Source organism: Bos indicus x Bos taurus, chromosome 13 (assembly GCF_003369695.1).
Source record: "Bos indicus x Bos taurus breed Angus x Brahman F1 hybrid chromosome 13, Bos_hybrid_MaternalHap_v2.0, whole genome shotgun sequence".
Lineage (NCBI taxonomy): Eukaryota > Metazoa > Chordata > Mammalia > Artiodactyla > Bovidae > Bos > Bos indicus x Bos taurus.
The window spans coordinates 8,495,448-8,511,675 of record NC_040088.1 but is presented as its reverse complement, the minus strand read 5'-3'; the positions used below and the strand labels follow the sequence as shown (position 1 = coordinate 8,511,675).

Here is a 16,228-nt window from a genome sequence, read left to right as displayed (position 1 = left end):
GACTTTATTTTAGGGGGCTCCAAAATCACTGCCGATGGTGACTTCAGCCATGAAATTAAAAGACACTTGCTCCTTGGAAGAAAACCTATGACCAACCTAGACAGCATATTAAAAAGCAGAGACATTACTTTGCCAACAAAGGTCTGTCTAGTCACAGCTATGGTTTTTTCAGTAGTCATGTATGGATGTGAGAGTTGGACTATAAAGAAAGCTGAGCACTGAAGAATGGATGCTTTTTGAACTGTGGAGTTGGAGAGGACTCTTGAGAGTCCCTTGGACTGTAAGGAGATCCAACCAGTCCATCCTAAAGGAAATCAGTCCTGAATAGTCATTGGAAAGACTGATGCTGAAGCTGAAACTCCAAATCTCTGGCCACCTGATGCAAAGAACTGATTCATTGGAAGAGACCCTGATGCTGGGAAAGATTGAAGGCAGGAGAAGAAGGGGAAGGACAGAGGATGAAATGGTTGGATGGCATCATTGACTCAATGGACATGAGTTTGAGCAAGCTCTGGGAGTTGGTGATGGACAGGGAGGCCTGGTGTGCTGCAGTCCATGGGGTCGCAAAGAGCTGGACACGACTGAGCAACTGAACTGAGAACTGAGTTTCACATAGCTCCTTGGTCCTTTCCCTTGGTTCCTTCAAATCTTGTTCAAATGCTCTCTTATAAAAAAGGAAGGCCGGTATGTTCCTACTTCCCTGGTGGTTAAGAATCCGCCTTGCAATGCAGAGGATGTGGATTGAATCCCTGGTAGGGGAACTAAGATCCCACACGCATTGGAGCAACTAAGCCTGCACCACAAAGAAAGAATCCTTGCGCCGCAACACAATATCTGTGTGATACAGCGAAGATGCAGCCAAATAACTGAATAAATACAAAAAAAGAAAGGGCTCTCCTGACCTCTCTGTCTAAAATAGCACTCCCCCGATATAAGTCCCAATTCCCTTGGTCCTCACACTTACACCACAGGGTGTATTTATATCTTGACTTGTTTCTTTCTTTCCTATCTCTCTCCCTGCCCTAAATGTAGGCTTCCTAAGAATCTCCAATGCCTGAAACAGTCTCTGGCACAGAGTAGGCACTCAATAAACGTCTGGGCATGAATGAGCCCGCTCTGTGCTCAGAGGGGAACCTGGGGCCCAGAGATGAGCAGGGACTTTCCTGAGGTCACGTGGGGAGCCAGGCTTCCTGACCATCAGATGTGGGACCCGCTTTGCAGCGTTAGGCTCAGCGTGGCTGGTGTGCCCCTCCTCAGAAGCGTGGCTCATTGGAGTCCCCCGGCACAGTTCCTTTCCCTTTTAAGCTGTGAGTGGTTTAATTTGTGAGCGCTGCTGCCTTTCATGTCCCAAGCTGTGTCCCCGATTCGTCTGATCTCCGAGGCTGCCCAGACCCCGGTGCTGCTTGTCGGCCCCGCCCCCCTCAGCCCAGATCAGGAGGCTCAGTAATTGTGACTGATTTTCAAAGCTGCCTGGAATCTCCGTAAGCACCCAAGTGTCGGATTTGCTTTTCCTTCAAAAAGTTGCTCAAATGCAATAAACTAATTTAATTTCTGCTTCCTCCTCCCACCTCCTGGGTTCCCCCAGCTTGTCCCATTTTTTCCTGAGAGGAACGTCAGAGTCAGTGGACCGGGAGACAGAGGTGGGGCAGGGAGGGGGTTCCTTGTGGCTGGGCTCATCAAGCTGGGGGCTGGCTCAGCCTCCCACTCTCTGGGTGACCTTGAATGAGTCCTTGCCCTTTTCTCGGTCATTTTTCCCATGAGTGACACAAGAACCTTGCCACTCCAAAAGCCTGGGAGCCCAGCACAACGACCTGCTTGGTTATTGACTTGCTATGTGACCGTGGGTCACATCATCTACTCTCTCTGAGCCTTGGTGTTTCCATCTGTTCAGTGGGGATGCTGACATCAGTCCTGCCACCTCTCAAAGTCAAAGTGAGACTGAAGTGCTGATGGGCAAGCCAGCATGGGGGATCTGGGGCTACACCTCCCTCTGGACCCCTCATTCCCATTCACTCTCCACCCGGAGGCAGAGGGAGGCTTCCAAAATGCAAGTCTGCCCACTTACTTCCTTGCTTAAGCTTTTCCCAGACTACCTGCTTCCCTCAAGTCCTTTGCATGAATCCAGTTTCCTCCTCTAGCCTCATCTCTCGCTACCTTTCTGGCTTTTCCATGTGGAAATGTGCAGTTCAGTTTTGGGTGAAGAGAGACAGGGCTACATCTCTTTTGGCCAGAGTTTGAGTCCAGGAGTAAGGGCTGCTGGACTTGGGAAATCAGAGGCTTCATAAGCTACCTCTGACTTGCAGTGTGACCTGGGGCCCGTCACGGCTCTTCTGAGCCTCAGTTTCCCCACTTGCAAAACTGATTTCTAAGTACTCCCTGGGTTTCTGCCATGGACAACCTCCAAATTTATCTCTCTAGCTCAGACCTTGCAGCTGAAACTGGATACTGAACTGCCTTTTTCAAGATCTCTCCTTGGCTTTCTAATAAATACTTCCAACTTAGTTCATCTAACCAAACTCATGATTTCCCTCCATCCCCACAAATCTGTTCCTCCCACTGTTTCTCCCATCTCAGTAAATGGAGATTCCATCTATTTAATTGCCCAGGTCAAAATTTCAGTAGTCATCCTTGAATCTTCTTTCTCTCACACCCCACATCCAATCCATTAGCAAATGCTTTCAGCTCTACTTTCGAAATATATCTAGAAGCCGACCTCTCTTCAGTACTCTTACTGGTACCACCTTGTTCCAAGCTACCATCATTTCCTGCCTAGGTAATTGCAATATCCTTGTCAACAAGCTATCTGTTTCTGCCTTTCCCCCACCTCTCCATCTAATCTTCATGGAACAGCCACAGGATCCTGTTCAAATTAAGTCATATCATGTCAGTCTTCTGAACAAGCCCCTCCACTAACTTCCCAGCTTGCTGAGCATAAAAGGCAAAACCTTGGCTATGATCACATGGCTGCCTGATCTGGTCTCCTCTCTGCTTCCCCTCAGAGGGAATTCAGCCTTGGGACCTTTGCTTATACTGTTCCCACCACCTGGAATGCTGTTCCCTGGGCGCAGGCTCTCACTTCTTTCGAGTCTTTGCTTCAGTGTCTTCTTCCCAGCCCCAGGATTGGTTTGTTAACTTGCTTCCTGCCTGTCTTCCTTGACTAGAATAGCCCTTCCATAAGAGCAGAGAGGCTGGTCTGCCTCCTCCTTGCTATGTCCCCAGTGCCTATGCATATTTGTTAAATGAATGAATGCATTCATTCAGCAGACGCATGACCTGTCAAATGCACGCACGGGTCTTAAAGGCCATGCACATGTGCACATGTGAGAATACAGTATGCACAGCAGACAACGCCAGCACACCAGTGTGTGGTGTGTGAACACGAACCCACACCCACATTCACACCCCCCCATTCCCTGTTCTCCCACCATCCTTTGCGCTCACCATTTTCTCTGGTGGGGAAGGTGGTAGTGGCCAGCTTGCTCCTCAGCCCATGACTCCAGTTTCTATCAGGAGCCCTGGGCTAAGTGATTGTCCAGGACTGTGCCTGGGCACCTGGGCTCACAGCTCTACCCTGACTCCCCTCCCCCCAGAAGGCTCCTCTCTCAACCCGGCTGCTCCCCTTCCCCTCTTGCTGACTCACCCCACCCCCCGGAGCCCACCGCCCACCTGTGGGTGAGAGCTCGGCCACGCTGCCAATGTAGGGGCCATGCAGGAAGCGGGGCTCGCTGTCGTTGATGTCCTGCACCTTGATGATGAACTCTGACTCAGGCTCCAGCAGGCGGTTGGTGGCACGGTCCCGAGCTTGAGCCCTCAGGGTGTAGAAGGTCTTCTGTTCCCGGTCCAGGCGCTCCATGGCGTGGATGTCACCTGTCAGCTCATCAATCAGGAAGATGGTCCCAGCGCCCTCACCCGAGATGGTGTACTTGATGGCCCCATCACCCTCGTCTGAGTCCGAGTGGATCTGGGGAGGCAGGGAGGAAGGCAGGATGGAGGCCAGGGTGGGAGCCCCTTTTGGTGCCCCACTCCCCCAGCAAGTCCCACTGGGAGCCTGTTCCTAAGCACATCTCTTCTTGCCCATTCTTCAGTGAAGACACTGAGGCTGGGGAAACCAAATGTCATCCCAGTCCCAGGCCTCACTGTCTGGTCTGGCATGTTTCACTAGCCCTCCATGGCTCTTCCTGCTCTAGCCCTGCCCCTGTAATCGACCTTCCCCTCTGTGGCCAGAGATGTCAGCCTCAGAGGCAGATCTGAACAGGTTCTCCCCTGCATGCAATCTTCTATGGCTCCCTATCACCCTTACAAAGAAGTCATAGCCCCCTCCACACCTCTCTGCTTCTTCTTTGCGTGTCCTGCCTTATTTCTCTATCTACTGAAAGTCTCCTCATCCTGCAAGGCTTGCCACATCTTGCAAGTTTAAATGCCACCTCTTCTCAAAAGCTTTTTTTGGGGACCCACCCCCACCCCCACCTCCACTCCACCTCCAACTCTGCCATTCCGCTCCAAGATCTTTGCAAGACGTCAAGCCATCGTTATCACGTTTGCTGTAGCCATGCTTCTCAAATCTTACTATGCATGCAAATCACCCAAGATCTTGGTAAAAAGCAGATTCTGACCCAGGGAGTTTGGAGTGGGGCCTCAGAATTTGCATTTTTAGCAGATTTCCAAGCTGCTGTCCATGACCCTTGCTGGAGTGACAGGGATAGGGTCCCTAGGCTCAGAGCCTGCAGAAGTATCTTTCTACATCTCTGGAGAGCAGCCTCAGGGCTTGGCATATGCTGGAGACAGGGACTGGAAGGACAGAGGGGAAAGTGGGGTGCAAACGGGAGGAGCACCCACCATGTGCCCGGCAGTGAGCTGAGCAATTTACATACTTATTTGGTGCAGAGGGCTTTAAAAAGAAAATTGCTATTAGAGTAGGTTTTGCTATCTTTACTTGGCAGATTTTTTTTTTTTTTCATTTTCCTTCTGAGGACTAGAGAGATGGGATGAATTGCTCAAGGTCAGACTGCTGGAGGAACTGGCCTGGTCCACAGTCTGGGCTTTCTCACTCCATCCTCACGCCTCCTGGGAGAAGCCCATGGTGGAGGGAAGAAGCAGTACAGCTTGGTCAAGCCTCAGTGCCAGCATCACCTCCCTGTGAATTCTCGCACAAGTCACTACCTCTCTGGGCCTCAGGTCCCTCCTCTGTAACATGCGGAGCATAATAGCACCTCCTCCTAGAGGTGCTGGAGGGTGGCACGCCTGCATGCTAAGTGACTTCATTCGTGTCCGACTCTTTGTGACCCCATGGACTGTAGCCCGCCAGGCTCCTCTGACCATGGGATTATCCCAGGCAAGAATACGGAGTGGGTTGCCATTTCCTCCTCCAGGGGATCTTCCCAACCCAGGGATCAAACATGTGTCTCTTACATCTCCTGCATCGGCAGAGGGGTTCTTTACAACTAGCACCACCTGGGGAGCCCAAATGGAGGGCTAATTGAGTCTGAAGTCCACATAAGGCCCTTAGCACTTGCCTGGCACCAGACGATGTTAACAATATGTAACAGCCAGCCTGGCAGTGGCACTGCCTATGGAGTGGTGCCACAGCAGAGCCCCTGCTGGTCCAGGTGGGAACACTTTGGATGCTGGATCACAGAGAGGTCCGAGGAGCAGAGGGAGCGAGGGGAGGGAGAGGAAACAGACTATTAACCACAGGTAGGGAGCCTTTTCACTATTTTAGCAACTGGTACAACTATACTGGTAGGTACTAGCTGAAAATCAGTCCTGCCCGAGACATAGTAAGTGTCCCATAAATGGCAGCTATCATTATTATTATATTATTGTTAAATGTTAGCTATATATAACTGAGATTTAATCCAGGCATGCTAAGCTCCAGAACCCAGGCTGTTTTCACTGCACCGAGATCTCCTGGGCAAGGAACCAGCAGAAAGACTGTTCTCCCACCTAGAAACACCCAAGTCCTTATCCTACAACGTCCAAATCTCTCAGGCAGCTCTGAGCAGAAGAAAACGCATCCAAGGAAGCCAGTGACCTTGGGTGGCTCTCTGCTGCTCTCTAAGCTTCCGTCAAGATGGGGCATGAACAAGAGAAGCCCTAAAGGCCCCTTTCAGGCCAGGAGGCCATGTACCCCAGCCCACTCAGCAGGATAACAGGTGCCAATGAAGTCATCACAAAGAGGGATAAAAGCCCACCCCCTGCCATGCAGGAGGAGCCTGGGTATAAATTCTGCTGGTGGAACTTTGTGTCTGAAAGGTGGATTATAGAAGTGCCATTTGGAAGATTGAATGGCCCATAAACATTTTCATATTTCATTAGCCGATTAATGGGCATCTCTCTCTTTTTGGCGAGTCTGCTGATTCTCAGCAGAAATTGCGGGGAGTAAATGGAGGCGTCGGGTGGAACCTTTCCGGGTCCCCGTCCTGTTATAGATTGCCCCAATTAATGCCCGTCCTGGGCTCCACTGAGAAGCCTTCTTCCTGTCCAGTTACTGTTAATAGATTTCTCATAAGTGGCTGGATTGTAAAAACCTCATAACTCAGTTTAATACCCCCAATAAAATTATCTCAAGACATCGGCCCTGAATCATCGGCAGTGCTGGAGATGAGGAGACCTGTCTCTCCTGTTTGCTGTTTACGCTGTTCCTCCACCTCTGCCCGGAGGAGGTGGGGACCAGAGAGGGTGAATGGGTTCCCTTTCTGGATGACTTCACCCACTTCCTAGTCAGATCCGTTGCGGGTTTATTTAATCAGCACACACTCCTCCCTGGAAGTCTGGTGGAATAGATGCCATTTGGGGGAATGCATAACAGCGGTAATCTTATTAGTCTTCATCACCACCCTAATAAGAACGAAATGTCATTCTTAGTTCCATTTATCAGATGAGGAAACTGAGGAACACAGAGGGGAGGTCATTTGTTTGGTCACCCAGCTAAGTGCAGGAAGCCAATCTCCTGAACCCATCACTCATGAATCTTGTGATCACACCATCTGTTATTTTTATCCCTCTGGGTCTGTTTTTCCACCTGAGAAATCAGATCAAGTCCTACCTGGCACAGATGCGGTGAAGACGAAACAGGTTCAACCCCTGGGTCGGGAAGATCCCCTGGGGAAGGAAATGGCAACCCACTCCAGTATCCTTGCCTGGGAAATACCCATGGACTAGGAGGAGCCTAGTGGGCTACAGTCCATGGGGTGGCAAAAAAGTTGGACACAACTCAGCAACTAAACAACAACACACTCTGTAAGTGATTGTCGCCTTCCCTTTCTGTCTCCTAGGTCTCCATCACATCCCTGAAGCCTTTAACATTTTATCTCAGCCTCTGGCCAGGGATCGCCTACCAGTAAGGAATAGAAAGGAGGGAGTGGAACCCAGTGATGACGTCATTGATATTCTTCCATGAAGTGTGACACAGAGCTCATGCTGGGGCCCAGGGGCTGCTCTCTGGGGACAGCAGAGTCGGACAGAGCCGGTCAGCCTGTGGAGGAGCTAAGAGCTCAGAGCTGCAGATTTGGGCTGGGTCGGGGCTGCTTCCCACCCCCCACCCCCCGCCCAGGTCCTGGTTCTGGAATGGAGAGGGAGTGGACAGAAAATCTTGGCGGGCTAGAGTCCACAGGGTCACAGAGTCGGACATGACTGAAGTGACTTAGCACGCGCACACATGCGGATCATTCTATCCCAGGATGATATTTCTCAAGAACCTCAGCTATGAGGCTGGAGGCTGGGACTTTTATTTACTGAGCGCTTACTACATGCCAGATTGCAAGCCTCTGCAGAAGTCTAATTTAACATTGTGGCAGGACTTCCCTGGTAGTCTAAGTGGTTAAGAATCCGCCTGCCAATGCAGGGGACATGGGTTTGTTCCCTGGCCCAGGAAGGTCCCACATGCCATGGGGCAACTGCCATGGCCCATGTGCCATAACTACTGAGCCCACACTCTACAGCCAGTGAGTTGAAACTACTGAGCCCACGTACCCTGGAGCCCGTGCACTACAACAAGAGAAGCCAAGGAGAAGCCCACGCACCGCATCTAGAGAGCAGCTGCCACTTGCTACAACTAGAGAGAGCCTGGTGCATAGTAATGACGACCAAGCGCAGCCAAAGATAAATAAACATAAAAGAAAACATTGTGGCCTATTTAAATGTCTCTCCATTTCCCAGAACAGACTGAGATGGTCCCAGGTCTGTCTGACTCCAAAGCACAGGTTGGTCCCTCTGCAGCCTTTGGAATCTCGTCCACTTACAGGGCTTCCCTGTAGCTCAGTTGGTAAAGAATCTGACTGCAATGCAGGAGACCCTGGTTCAATTCCTGTGTCAGGAGGATCCGCTGGAGAAGGGATAGGCTACCCACTCCAGTATTCTTGGGCTTTCCTGGTGGCTCAGCTGGTAAAGAATCGCCTGCAACGCAGGAGACCTGGATTCGATACCTGGGTTGGAAAGATCCCCTGGAGAAGGGAAAAGCCGAGCAGGTCCCAACTGACCTTCTCAGTCGGACACAACTGAACAACTTTCACTTCACTTCACTTAGTCCGCTTACAACATTTCTGGTTAAGGAAGAGGGAGAAAGGAAGAGGGGGTGGGCTGGAGGGCAGTCATGGGGCTGCTTGGCTTCGACAGAGGCCTGTACCACCCTGGACCCGCAGGCCATGGTCATTGGTGGCCTTTTCAATCTGAGCCTCTATCTCATCATTTGGAAAAGGACTTCAAAATCAGAAGAGGTGATGGGCTTTGGATATAGGAAGAGCCAGGTGCCAGCGTCTGCTTTGTCACCCACTTGTTGCCTGGCCCCGAGTGAGAGGCTACCTTCCTCCAAGCTCGGTTTTGTCAACAGTAAATGAGACTGACCAAGCTTCCTCGGAGTCTAAAGAGGCACTAGACGACATGTGGGAGCCCCTGGCACATACGAAGTGCTCACTGAAGACACCTTTCCTTTCCTCTTCTGGCACCTGGTCTCAAGAGAGATTGAGGGTCACCGAGTGCATCCATTCCCCCAGCTCCTGACATAATAACCATAGACTCAAATCCTGACCCACTGGAGACAGGGGGCCCATTATGCAACATCTTCCTGTCTTTTATTTATTTTTTAAGTATTTGTTTTTTATTATTGTATTATTATTATATTATACTAATTATATTATTATAAGTATTATTTTATTTTATTATTCTTAGTTTATTTATTTTTATTTTCTGACCCTGCCATGTGGTATGTGGGATCTTCGTTCCCTGACCAGGGATCGAACCTGCATCGCCTGCATTGGAAGTGTGCTGTCTTAACCACTGGACCGCCAGGGAAGTCCCTCTTCTTGCCTTTTAGGCTCAGCTCGTTTCCTCCTGCAGGCAGCCCTCCCATTTGCCCTCCGCCACGCACCCTCCCCTCTGCTCCACACTCGCCTATGACACCTCTAGATTGCAGTCCGTCTCCCCAGTTCTCATGGGGCTCAGGGGCAGGGACTAACTTTGGTTCATCTTTGTCTGAATTCCCCATGCCAGGCACACAATAGGTGTCCTGACAAAGTATGCAGAGAAAATACAGGGGGAGTGGGAGAGGTGAGTGTGTGTGTGTATGTGTGTGTGTGTGTGTGTGTGTGAGAGAGAGAGAGAGAGCGCGCAAGTGTGTATGTGAGATGATGAGCTCAGATCAAGCATATGGCTGTTCATTTCCATTTCCCTTGTACCTAGGTTAGGCCACAGCACCAAACATTGAATACATGAATAATGAAATATACAACTGTCATTGTGTGTGTGCGTGCTTAGTCGCTTTAGTTGTGCCTGACTTTTTGAGATCCCATGGACTGTAGCCCACCAGGCTCCTCTGTCCATGGGATTCTCCAGGCAAGAATACTGGAGTAGGGTGCCATGCCTTCCTCCAGGGGATCTCTCCAACCCAGGAATTGAACCCATATCTCTTATGTCTCCTGCATTGGCAGGAGGGTTCTTTACCACTAGCGCTTACCTGGGAAGCCCTGCAACTGTCATTAGAATTTTGCAACTGTCTTCCAGGATTTCTGAAGGATCCAGTCACTCTGTTCAATCCCAGGTACCCGTGAGCTAGACTAGGAAGGACAATCACTAGGCACACTTTTAGACCCTCTACTGTTACCTCCTTGATATTTCATAATGATCTTATGGCTCAGAGTTCATCCTCTCCCCATTGTACAGATTGGCAAACTGAGGCTCACAGAGGGCACACATCCTACCTAAAGCCACACAGCTAACAAGAGGCAGCCCAAGGCCTGTCTGCCTCCACATCTGGGTTCTTTTCTCTGCAGCTATTGGAGACAGCCCCGCAGGGGATTCCCCCTCCCTAAGCCTCAGCCCTGGATCATAAACAACTTGAAAAACACCAGAGTGATGGCTTCTCATCCTTGGGGCGGGGGTGGGGGGGTGGTGGTGCTGAAAAATGGGATTTACGAGGCCATTAATTACTTCCTCCTAATTAAATCAAAATTAAATGCGAGCAGAGGTACGTTTTCCTTATTAAAGACAATTAAACGGACAGTGCGGCTACGCAAATAAAACGAGCCCAGGATTTAAACGGAAAGCAAATCAAATAAAAAGCCTCCCCCAGAATGAGGGATCTGTTCATGCCTGTGCTACTCGTAAACCAGGAGTTCATCAATTTTCTTTAAATATTAGCAACTTAATTAAATCTGCTCTCCTCCCTACTTTAATCCTGCCGTATATCTAAAATAGATCTCACCGCCCACAGGAGTTGGTCATAAGTGCTGACCCCATAATTCTCTTAAAAAAAAAAAAAAAAGAATTAAAAATCCTACAAAACCCACATCCAGCTGACAGAAGCCTCGGGGGAAATTACAGTTCGGAAAAGGGATTAGTCAAAGTACCCAGATTGTATGGAAATGTTGGGAGGGCCGCTCTGAGGGTGGGAGTTGTAAGAAGGTGTAGGGAAGAGGTGAGCCCCCAAGCTGTTGGGGTGGGTGGGGGGCAGGACAGCAGAGGGAATTGTTGGTGTGGGGCCCTGGTGACAACCACGGGGCCCAGTGGCTTCTGCAGGTGCCAACAGGAGCCTGGTGGTGAGTGATGGAGGAGGCGGCTGTAAAATAGGTTACCGTTGGGCGCCTGGGGTTCACTCCACGGATGCTGCTGTTGCTAAGCTACCTTTGGAATTCGACAAGGACGGATGCTCCCAGCAGCTCCCTGGGGCGGGGGACCGGGAAGCAGTGAATTAACTGAAACTGTGAAGTCCTTTCTCCCTGATGAGTGAGAGAGTGTGATATGAATGTGTGCATATGTGTGTGTATGTGTGTGTGCATACACAACCACTTGTACAAATGTGGGACTTGGCTGGAATGGGAACAGGTGGTTTTCAAGAGGACGAGCTCATCTTCCCAGAGTGAGGGGTGGGCTGGCGACCACCTCCCCCTACTTTGTGGAGAGAAATTAGCACATTGGGTTGCAACGAAGGTTTTCGGGATTAGGGGTGTGGGTTAATACCAGTGTATACTCAAGGCAGTGGGAATATCAGGCAAGATCCATCATAATAAAAGCTAATACTTACTGGGCACATAGAACGTGCTCTTCAGGTTCTTGGCATATGCTAACTCATTGAATCCTCACTGCAACTCTGAGTAGGTGCCAGGTACAGCCTCACTCAGCAGATGAAGAAACTTAGGCACAGAGAGGTTAAAAATGTGCCAAGGTCAGAAAAGGAGTCAGCAGCAGAGCTGAGATTTGAGCCCGGGCAGTCTGGCTCTGGTTGAACAGCAAAGTGAATCAGTCATACATATACGTATACATGTACATGTACATATACACGTACATATACATATACACATACACGTACATATACACATACACATACATGTACATATACACGTACATGTACATGTACATATACACATACATGTATATGTATAATAATATAAATACATATACATGTACATGTATATGTATAATAATATAAATACATTTTCCAATAAACTGTGGAAAATTCTGAAAGAGATGGGGATACTAGACCACCTGACCTGCCTCTTGAGAAACCTGTATGCATGTCAGGAAACAACAGTTAGAACTGGACATGGAACAACAGACTGGTTCCAAATAGGAAAAGGAGTACGTCAAGGCTGTATATTGTCATCCTGCTTATTTAACTTATATGCAGAGTACATCATGAGAAACGCAGGGCTGGAAGAAGCACAAGCTGGAATCAAGACTGCCGGGAGAAATATCAATAACCTCAGATATGCTGATGACACCACCCTTATGGCAGAAAGTGAAGAGGAACCAAAAAGCCTCTTGATGAAAGTGAAAGAGGAGAGTGAAAAAGTTGGCTTAAAGCTCAACATTCAGAAAACAAAGATCATGGCATCGGGTCCCATCACTTCATGGGAAATAGATGGGGAAACAGTGGAAACAGTGTCAGACTTTGTATTTTTTGGGCTCCAAAATCACTGCAGATGGTGATTGCAGCTATGAAATTAAAAGACGCTTACTCCTTGGAAAGAAAGTTATGACCAACCTAGATAGCATATTGAAAAGCAGAGACATTCCTTTGCCAACAAAGGTCCGTCTAGTCAAGGTTATGGTTTTTCCAGTGGTCATGTATGGATGTGAGGGTTGGACTATGAAGAACGCTGAGTGCTGAAGAATTGATGCTTTTGAACTGTGGTGTTGGAGAAGACTCTTGAGAGTCCCTTGGCCTGCAAAGAGATCCAACCAGTCCATTCTGAAGGAGATCAGTCCTGGGTGTTCTTTGGAGGGAATGATGCTGAAGCTGAAACTCCAGTACTTTGGCCACTTCATGCGAAGAGTTGACTCATTGGAAAAGACTCTGATGCTGGGAGGGTATGGGGGCAGGAGGAGAAGGGAATGACAGAGGATGAGATGGCTGGATGGCATCACTGACTCGATGGATGTGAGTCTGAGTGAACTCCGGGAGTTGGTGATGGACAGGGAGGCCTGGCGTGCTGCAATTCATGGGGTCGCAAAGAGTCAGACATGACTGAGTGACTGATCTGAACTGAACTGATACATATACATGTACATATACATCCCTGAACCACACACTATACCAACTTTCACAAGAAAGGGTGCTTTGGGCACATGTTTGCAAAGAAATGGAAACTTCTCTCTTCTCCCTGCACAGAGTGCTGTTCTGGAGGTGGCCTTGAGAGTAAGGGAGCAGGGGCTCTGGGTGAAGATGATGGAGGGGGAAGATAACGTAGTCATGACAGCAGTGGGGATGCTGGGAGAGGTTGCTGTGAGAAGAAGGATCCCTGGGGCTGGGCACAGTGCGGGGCTCACAGAAGATGCTTAATGCAGGACAGTTCTGTGCAGCACAGGGAACTCTATTCAGTACTCTATGATGACTTATATGGGAAAAGAATGCAAAAAAGAGTGGGTAGATGTATAACTGATTCACTTTGCTGAACACCTGAAACTATCACAACGTTGTAAATCAACTATACGCCAATAAAAATTTTTTTAAATTGCATTGGAGGAATTCCCTGGCGGCCCGGTGATTACGACTTCGTGCTTCCGCAGCAGGGGGTGTGGGTTCGATTCCCAGTCAGGGAACTAAGATGCCATATGCCTCGTAACCAAAAAGTTAAAATAAATAAATAAATAGGGTCAAGATATTACAAAAAAATACTATTAAAAAATGCTCTGGGGCAAGACCTGGTGTCAGTAGAGCCTCACCTCTTGGGGTTGGTTCTAGCACTGTGCTGGACTCAAGCCATCTCTGCTGATCAAAAGTCCCTGGAAAGCTGAATGGCCTTGGCATGATGCTCATGATGTTCTTCTGGCCTCAGTTTCCCCTTCTTACCAGGAAGGGAGGTACTAGGGACCCCCATCACCTGGAGATGGTGGTTCAAGGAGACAGGGGTGGTGTTTGACTCATGACAATAATTGCTAGGTGGATGCAGATGGGAGGTGGTGAATGAATGAGCAGCTGGTTTCTTTCATCTGTTGGGGATGTGGATGGCTGAGGAGACCTTCTCAGAGCCCCAGCTGGTAAGCAGACAACACGGCCGAGGTGCCTGAGACCACCGCAGGGGACAATCAGGTAGACATGTCAGTCACTCCCTGAGTTTCTGGGCTTTTTCTGGACCCAAATCTCTCTCCCAAGCTTGGAGGTCTTGGAGAGGTTTGGAGAAGCAGCACACGGGTTTCAATCCTGGCTAAGCCACTTGCTCACTCTATGCCTGTCCACTCTGCACCTCGAGTCCATTGTCTACAAAATGGAATGATTTCTACCTTGCAGTTTAAGAGTTAAATGCTTCATACGGGAATAATGAGAAAACAACAATAAACAATCAACCAGGGACTTCTCTGGTGGTCCAGCGGTTAAGAATCTGCCTTGGATCAAGCATATGGCTGTTCATTTCCATTTCCCCTGTACCTAGGTTAGGCCACAGCACCAAACGTTGAATTATGAGTAATGAAATATACAACTGTCATTGCGTGTGTGTGCTAAGTCACTTCAGTTGTGCCCAACCCTTTGCAATCCCATGGACTGTAGCTCACCAGGCTCCTCTGTGCATGGGATTCTCCAGGCAAGAATACTGGAGTGGGTTGCCACGTCCTTCTCCAGGGAATCTTCCTGGCCCAGGGATAGAACCCGCATCTCTTTTGTCTCCTGCATTGGCAGGGGGGTTCTTTACCACTAGTGCTACCTGGGAAGCCCACTTCACTCATGCACCATAAACCTCTCAACTGCTGACAAGACTCTAAATAAGCCAGGTTCTGTCAGGCCGTCAAGTCTTTTTATAGGATATGCCCTCTTCCCATCAGCCAAAACTCCTACTCATACATTAAAACCCAGCTCAGGCATTTAGAAAACACTTCCACAAAGCCAGCCAACAGATACCACTTAATGAATGCCTACTCAGTGCCAGGTGCTGACCTGTGAAGCTTTTTATGCACCAGGGTGTCTCTGCCTCTCCACCATAGCACCCATGAGGGGCTTAGGGATTAAAGGGATGAACAAAAGTCCTTCTCAGTTCCATATACTCTGAAGGCATAGACCTTCAGTCACATTAACCAACACTTACTCAGTTTGAGAAAGTAGCTTTCATTCATTCATTCATTCAATGAACAATTTGTGAGCAATGTCTGTGCTAGGCGCCAGGGATTTTACGGTGAGCAAAACAAACACAATCTAATAGGAAAGACGTGCATTAATTGCATAATCAAACAAAAACACATACATAATGAAGTGTTATGAAAGAAAGATATGGGGACCTCAAGGGGCACATAACAGGGAGGTCCAGCCTCATGCAGAGGGATCCGTCCCAGATGGGTGTGATCAGGGATGGCTTCTCTGAGGAAGTGGCATTTCAGTGGAGACCTGAGCGTGAGATAAAGTCAGCAGCAGAAGGAGCAGGATGGGGACATCCCTGGTGGTCCAGTGGTTGGGAGTCTGCCTGCCAATGCAGGGGATGTGGATTCGATCCCTGGTCCAGGAGGATCCCACATGCTGCCGGGCAACTGGGCCCGTGCGCCACAGCTATTGAGCCTGTGCTCTAGAGCCCAGGAGCTGCAACTACTGAGCCCATGTGCCACAACCACTGAAGCCCACGCACGCTAGACTGCGCTTCACGACCAGAGAAACCGCTGCAACTTGAGAACAGCCCCCACTCTGCAACTAGAGAAAACCCATGCACAGCAAGGAAGACCCAATGCAGTCAAAAATATAAATAAAAAGAAGGAGCAGGATGGAGCAGTTAGGGGAGGCAAGTGATCTAGGTAGGTAAGGGGGTGTGGGGCTGGCAGAAGCCTGTGGGGGCAGCAGAGGGACCAGGGAAAGGCATCAGAAGGGTGTCGTGGCCCAAAACTCAGAGGGAGTGTGGCAGATGAGGTTGGAGGAGTTGGATCTTTGCAAGCAGCGGAGCAGAATTTGAACTTGACCCCGAGTGCATGGGAAGCTATGAACGGATTTTGAGCATAGCAGGGAAACTGTGTGTGACATGATCAGATTTGCAAACTCCTGTCTACATTCTGGCCACCCGCTCCAGTATTCTTGCCTGGAGAATCCCATGGACAGAGGAGCCTGGCTGGCTACAGTCCATGGGGTCTCAAAGAGTCGGACACGACTGAAGAGACTTAGCATAGCATAGCATAGCATTCTGCATTCTAGCTGGGTCCAGCTACAAGAGGGACTGGCTTTCCGCCCTACTAGTCTTCTCTGCTCTAAGATGCGAAAGCAAGAGGGTCCAGAGAAGGATGCAGGGCAGGGATGCGAGCAGAGTGAGGATCCTGTGGTCCGCCC

The 16,228-nt window shown here is 49.4% G+C and overlaps 1 protein-coding gene across 2 annotated transcripts in view; it reads right to left on the bottom strand.

The window, feature by feature from the left end:
* The window catches only part of CDH22 (cadherin 22), a 142,656-nt gene that overhangs the window by 67,112 nt on the left and 59,316 nt on the right, over positions 1-16,228 (bottom strand). For both annotated transcript variants that reach the window (XM_027558383.1, XM_027558382.1), the window contains exon 3: positions 3,667-3,961. In XM_027558383.1, coding sequence (XP_027414184.1) covers positions 3,667-3,961 — 295 coding nt within the window. The remainder of the gene's footprint in view (positions 1-3,666; positions 3,962-16,228) is intronic.